The sequence below is a fragment of the Lepus europaeus genome, chromosome 6 (assembly GCF_033115175.1).
Source record: "Lepus europaeus isolate LE1 chromosome 6, mLepTim1.pri, whole genome shotgun sequence".
Classification (NCBI taxonomy): domain Eukaryota; kingdom Metazoa; phylum Chordata; class Mammalia; order Lagomorpha; family Leporidae; genus Lepus; species Lepus europaeus.
In genome coordinates, this window is record NC_084832.1 from 65,646,777 (window position 1) to 65,653,741 (window position 6,965).

Consider the following 6,965-nt stretch of genomic DNA (forward strand, 5'->3'; position numbering starts at 1 on the left):
AGTGAGTGGTTACAGATACGTGGCATTTATTAAAATACACCTTAAAACTAGAGGCATCATGCTTAACTCATCCTGGTACCAAACCACAAAATAATGTAAGTGGTATTTATTTCTTCTTAATTATTATACCTTCCCTCCTTCACCTGTAGTTTAGGGATTTAGATGTGCTTAGAATACAGGCTACCTTCCATGACAGTAAACATAACATCGTGCATGTGCATTTTGACGCAACCAGTCCTTTTCAGTCTGATTCCATGGTTCCGTTTGGACTTCCCCAAGGAAATCAACTGTTAGGTCACCTAGGTTGAGCGTGACCCAAGTCAACACAGTGGATCGGCTCAGGAGCCATCCTCATTCTCCTTCCTCCAGCAGTGTCGCCTCTGGAGATGGCACTTTTTCGAACAGCCACTTTAAGATCCTCTGACACCTGGGTGGTTTCTCTATGGTTCCTAGTAATGAGAATTGAAAGACCCAAGAACAGGGGAGAGGGCAGGAGGCAGTCAGGCACGCTTCCCAGCAGCCTTCCTTCTGGTGTGTTCCTTTTCATTGTCTGGTGCTCTGATGTTGAGCATGATCACCTGAAAGCAACGGACAGTCCCCAAGTCTGCCAGCAAGGGCGCGGCTCGGACCACGGCCAACGCCTGCCTTCTCTCCTCCTGCAGCACCACTGTCGCAAGTGCGGGAAGGCCGTCTGCGGCAAGTGCAGCTCCAAGCGCTCCTCCATCCCCCTGATGGGCTTCGAGTTTGAAGTGCGGGTCTGCGACAGCTGCCACGAGGCCATCACAGATGAAGAGTAAGTTCCACAGTACACAGAACGAGCTCCCCAGTTCCGGGGAGAACCCACGGGGAGAACGACACCCTGTGCTCCAGCCGGGACTCCTGTTACCCTAGCATCTGCTGACAGAATGTAGACCATGGCAAGGGGTAAAAGCTGTCTTGTGCCACCAAGGGATCTGTGGGGTCTTGTAAGATAGGAGAAGACAGAATATGCTCAAAGAGTTCTCTGTACTCTTCCTAACCCCGGCTATGTGTGTTTAAAGCAGATGTTCCCAGAGCACACCCTTCCGTCTGCTCATTTACTTGAGGATTGCCTAGGAGTGCAGGGGCCCAGGGTTCACTTTCTAGCCTAAGCTGGGATCTTGCCAGGAAGAGCTAAGCTGCTTTGTCTAAGAAGTAAATATGCTCTGTTGCCCAGCGACATAACTGCTGCTTGTCAGTCATGCCCGGTAACCTGGGACCTGAGGATACCACACCCCCGGTGAGTTTTGAAAGCTGTGTTGTCAGGAACTTGGGCTAGTTGAAAACTGCCCAAGGCCATAAACAAGTGTCCAGCAGGATCTCCTCGGTACCTTGTCTGCCTGCACTGTGAACTACAGTACAATTGTGTTAAGTGTTCTTATTTATCCATATGAAATACAAATTAAGATGCCCTTGTATCGGTAAGCATCTATGTTCATTGATTACTTTCCACTCATCAAGCATGATGAAGTGAATGAGAGTCCTTCTAATTGAATTAGAGAGCTACAAGAGACCTTAGAGAGAGTCTAGCTTAAATCTGCCTTTGAGAAAGACACAGACCCCAGAGTCGAAGGGACTTGCAAATTAAGCCTAAATTGTTAGTTCTCAGAATTTAACTTGATCAGTTTTAGTGTCCTGAAGGTCTACCATACAGTCAGCTGTAGAAAAATGGAAGAAGAAAACCATCTTTAGAAAGCCTGCTGCAGCAGCGTAGGGGAGGCTGCCTCCTTTCCCACCTCCCTGTCTCTTGGGCCTCTTCACAACAGAGCAGCCTGGCCCCTGGAGCCCCAGGCAGTTGCTAAGTCTTCCTGCTTAAAAAAAGAAAAAGATTAAAGTATACAAAGCAAATAATGACGTATGCTTCTATTTGGTTTTACTTGTTAATGTCTTACTAGTGAATGGGGAAAAGGATGGATGGCTCTCCAGTGAGGATGACGGTGTCTTGAACATTTTAATGAGCATTTTTTATTAAATAGGCAGAAGTTGACAGTTTCACCGGCAAGTGCTCCAAGCTTGAACTTAGCAAAGGCGCTGTGGTTTTAAAAAGATTGCTCAAAAGCGCAGGTGGAGGTTGTCACAGACCCCATCAGAGCAGACATTCTGTTAAGGACTTCGGGGATTTCATCCTTTCCCATTCTGGAGACTGTAAGGATCCTTGTACCTGTTTTGTTTTGCTTTGCTTTGCTTTGTTATCATAGCAGAGCACAAGGGAATAAAGGCAGATCTGAGGAGCACTTCTGCCAGTGAAGCAGCCTTAGCCAATAGACGGACACGCGTGCCTCGTGCCAGCCTCGATCGCCTTCCTTCATGCCACTAGCCTTCACTCTCAGAAACTTTCTCTGCCCTTTCCAGACGTGCGCCCACGGCTACCTTCCATGACAGCAAACACAACATCGTGCATGTGCATTTTGACGCAACCAGAGGGTGGCTACTGACTTCTGGAACTGACAAAGTTATTAAGGTAAGACATCATCTTACTAAGAAGCTTTCTGTCTTTGGCCTTATCCAAATAGGTGAGGGTACCAAAACCACGTGAGGCACAGCTCAAAAGGTTATCCTTAGCAGGGAGAAAGCCTATTAGCCTATGAGGCTCAAGACACTGATTGTACACAAAGCATAAGACATGGTTCCAGTCTACAGGGAATGAATGGTCTACAGGGGACGTACTCTTAAAAGGACAAGTAGTCATAGCTGCCACATGCAGCAGTCAAAGAGTAACATAGACGAGAACAATGCCAGAGCAGGGCAGAGGTTAGACAGTGCTATGCAGAAGGCTTTGTGCTGGAGGTGGCCAGTGACTGACAGGCGGGGCTTGAGTGAACCAACAGGTACCACGCAAGGTCTTTTTCCTGTGAGACCAAAGAATTCAGAAGTGTTCATCCAAGGCCTCCCCAGGACTGTGGTGGACCACACGGTTTCAGTGCCATGACCAAGGTCCAGGACAGACGAGCTGCTCCTGTGTCATTCCCCGAGAACCACAGAGGTGCAGGCTCACCCAGTGCCCTGAGCTCTTCCTCCCTGACCCATTCCAATTCCACTCTCAGAGGCAGCAGGGGATGGGGTGGGCGGCATTATGGTGCTGTGGGTTAAACCACCGCCCCAGTACTGGCATCCCTTATCGGGTGCCGGGTTCGTGTTCCAGCTGCTCCACTCCCGAACCAGCTCCCTGATGATGTGCCTAGAAAAGCAGCAGAAGGTGGCTTGAATAACTGGGGCCTGCCACTCATGTGCCACTACACCACAGTGCTAGCCCTCCTCTATGTTTGACAAGACATCTTGTGGAGTTGTTAGGAAGATTAAAAGAGAAGGTATCAGGGCCGACGCTGTGGCTTAGTGGGTAAAGCCACCACCTGCAGTGCTGACATCCCCATATGGGCGCCAGTTTGAGTCCCAGCTGCTCCACTTCTAATCCAGCTCTCTGCTGTTGCCTGGGAAAGCAGTAGAAGATGGCCCAGGTCCTTGGGCCTCTGCACCTACATGGGAGACCCAGAGAAGGCTCCTGGCTCCTGGCTTTGGATTGGCACAGCTCTGGTCATTACGGCCAATTGGGGAGTAAACCAGTGGATGGAAGACCTCTCTCTCTCTCTGCCTCTCCTTCTCTCTCTGTGTAACTCTGACTTTCAAATAAAAATTTTTTAAAGAAATAAAACTAAAATAAAAAATAAGAGAAGGTATGAAAGGGACACAGCACATACTTGGTGTCCAGTATATGTTGGTTTCTTCCTCCTTTCAATGGGGCCAATCTCTTTCATTCTCCACTAGCTGGATCAAAATGTCAAGTTGCCATTGTCATGCTTCCCAGCATATATTAAAATTCTTAATGAAAAAGCATTCTATGGAAGGGGAGAGGGAGTGGGAAAGGGGAGGGTTGCGGGTGGGAGGGAAGTTATGGGAGGGGGGAAGCCATTGTAACCCATAAGCTGTACTTTGGAAATTTATATTCATTAAATAAAAGTTTAATAAATGAAAAAAAAAAGAAGAAGAAGAAAAAGCATTCTAGGCCGGCGCCGCGGTTCACTAGGCTCATCCTCCGCCTGCGGCGCCGGCACACCGGGTTCTAGTCCTGGTCGGGGCACCGGGTTCTGTCCCCGTTGCCCCTCTTCCAGGCCAGCTCTCTGCTATGGCCCGGGAGTGCAGTGGAGGATGGCCCAAGTGCTTGGGCCCTGCACCCGCATAGGAGACCAGGATAAGCACCTGGCTCCTGGCTTCGGATCAGCGCCGTGCGCCGGCCACAGCGCACCAACCGCGGCAGCCATTGGAGGGTGAACCAACGGCAAAGGAAGACCTTTCTGTCTCTCTCTCTCACTGTCCACTCTGCCTGTCAATAATAATAATAATAATAAAAAGAAAAAAAGAAAAAGCATTCTATAGATTTAGAAATCCTGTTTGTATATAGTATGTAGTTGCTTGTTAAGTGCAGATGTTTCAGTTGAAGAATTCAATTATAAGGATTGCTTACCCTCAACGCGGTTTAATTGTATTCATCCTGTATCTTCTTCTGTTTACAGTTGTGGGATATGACCCCAGTAGTGTCTTGATGACTCTCCCAGGAATCGGAAAGATAGTGTTTACTAAAGAAATGGTTATTCTAACCCAGATCATTACTGGTGAAGTAAAGCGGTCATGTGAGAAGTAAGAGAGAACCTCGAGGCCGTAGATGAGTCTGCATTTACCGACACGCACAGTGGTGAACAGTGAGTGAGTGCTTGCTGGAGCCTCTTCCAACTTGTTCATACAACATAAAAGAAGATATTTTTTTAACAAATGGTTTATACAGTCTGGCTGTGCTACCTTGTTTTGAGTATACTGAAAAATCTGTGTAGTGGTTAATTTCTGTGTTTTCCGATGCTTCACGTTCCTTGTTGCTTCATGTGGGGAAGAGATGAGGATGTGTCGTTCAGGGTATGTGGGTCGCTGGAGCGTAAGTCGCTGTATTTTCTTTACTTCGGCACGTACCACATGGCCAGCATCTTTGTCTTCTTTTCTGTCTTCCTCTCCCACACCCTCTCTGCTTTCCGCCAGAGTCCATGCACTGACACCATTTATCTCCATTCACGCCATTATGGTTCTGCTTCCCTGTCCTTGTCAGTGGGGAGATTTGGAAAACCATGTGTGTGGGTTCAGCAACTGACTCCTCGAATCATCTGAAGATCATTTGTAATGCCTGACTCCTTCATGTTCTTACGAGTAGAAATGTTATGTTTCTGCCTAGGTTTTCTGTCTTGCCCACATTAACAAAAAAATGCTGTGAGAAAAGCTGCTCCCAACCATTGTGCTCACAGAAGTAGCTAACTGCATAACTCAGCTTCAACCATCAGTGCCTGGATAAGCGAGAACTCAGTTGGAGCCTCCTGAGCCTCTTATGTTTCAGTGTTTTTGACACAACTCCCCTCACTCATAACCTTAAACACAAAGAAAACAAAGCCCAGAAACCTACCTGCTTCAAAAATAAGTGTCCTCAAGGCGTGTTTTCGCACGTGACATCATCTCTGAACTTGACATTCCTGCCAGATCGTACGCCTGCTCTGTTCCTTGTCATCTGCACCTTCTGCCCTTTCAAAGCGAGCTGTTGTAGACATTGTTATCTTGATGTGTGTCACCAGAGCCCTTTGCACACTTTCATACTTGATCTGTATGTGACCGGAGACGTGAAGGTACTGAATCCTACAGCACACGCGGTGTCCCCGCTGGGAGTCCAGAAGAGGACTTGAGAATGAACCTGAAGAGCTCCTGTCTCTAAGGGAATCCAGTCAAGCTTGAGGAAGTGGAAGATTCTTATGTGTAATAACTCAACTCAGGATTTTGAAGTCCTTTTGAAAACTCTTGTTTTCACCTGTCAAAGTCGGCTTTAAACTAGCAGCAAGCATGTGCTGGGTGCCTGCCCCGTGCCAAGCACTTCCCCTGCACCGCCTCACCCCATCAGCATCAGGCGGATCAGTCTCTTGGGGATCATCAGGCTAAATAAAGCCTTGTGGATAAATCACAGGCCAACTGCTCGCCCTTGTCCACAGCATCTTGTTCACTTCTGATGAGAGAGGTTTTTTGATGGTAGTATTTGAGTGAAATCAAAATCCTCCCAGTCTCCAGCCCCCGGAAAGCCGTGTGTTCCCCTCACAATCATTCAGGACTTCGCCATCTAACTGGGGGAATGACCCGAACCATCCTTGGATACCAGCCCTCACACCGACCAAGCGAGCTGCCCTGGGAGGAGGCTTCCTGGAGATGATGTTGCTGGCCCAGCAGTGGGCAGCAGGGCCAGTGTGCGTGTCCCACGCAGCCATGGTACATGACAGCCCATCTGACCGGAATGCTGCAGGTGTACATGCGTGCACGCATACACACACACACACACACACGGAAGCCATTGCCACTTGGCATTGTTGTAACTCCTTTGAGTCTTTTCTGCATGATTGCTCTGTGAGAGAGCTTTAAAAAGGGAATTACATTTAAAATATTCGCATATCTATTTTGAGTTTATTACTAGAACCTGCAACTGAATTGCACATAATAGAGAACTATGTGTTGGAAATGAGTAATAGCACTGCATCGCTCTGTTTTCTTTTCCTAAACTTCAGAGAGTGTGGGGGGGGGGGCGGAGCGGGGGGCTAGGGGGTGGTGGTGACAGTAGTAGGGGAGGTGGAGGCTCAGGCACCCAGCAAGGCTCGCATGGATTCTGAGTTAGGTCTGGATGGGTTCAACCCTCATTCAGGAAGCCAGTGTCCCCATTAGGTCACCCCTCGTGGTCACTCTGCTCTAGGACCCTGCACTCCCTCTGGCCACCCCACTCCTGGCATCGCCATGGCTCACTCAAAGGCTGAAACCACTGATTGGTTTGAAAACCACAGATGCGTCCACTGCTGCGTCCTTTTCTTTCTCCTCATCTGTGCGTTGCCTGGACTTGGTGAAAAGAGTTGAGCAAACCAGCCGTACGTGTTTGTAACACTGTG

At 48.4% G+C, this 6,965-nt stretch overlaps 1 protein-coding gene across 1 annotated transcript in view; it reads left to right on the forward strand.

Annotated features, from left to right (window-relative positions):
- The window catches only part of WDFY2 (WD repeat and FYVE domain containing 2), a 194,522-nt gene extending 187,921 nt beyond the window's left edge, over nucleotides 1-6,601 (forward strand). The window contains exons 10-12 of the mRNA XM_062194250.1: nucleotides 663-793; nucleotides 2,371-2,479; nucleotides 4,527-6,601. Coding sequence (XP_062050234.1) covers nucleotides 663-793; nucleotides 2,371-2,479; nucleotides 4,527-4,556 — 270 coding nt within the window. The 3' untranslated portion in view covers nucleotides 4,557-6,601. The remainder of the gene's footprint in view (nucleotides 1-662; nucleotides 794-2,370; nucleotides 2,480-4,526) is intronic.
- The last annotated feature ends 364 nt before the right edge of the window (nucleotides 6,602-6,965 follow it).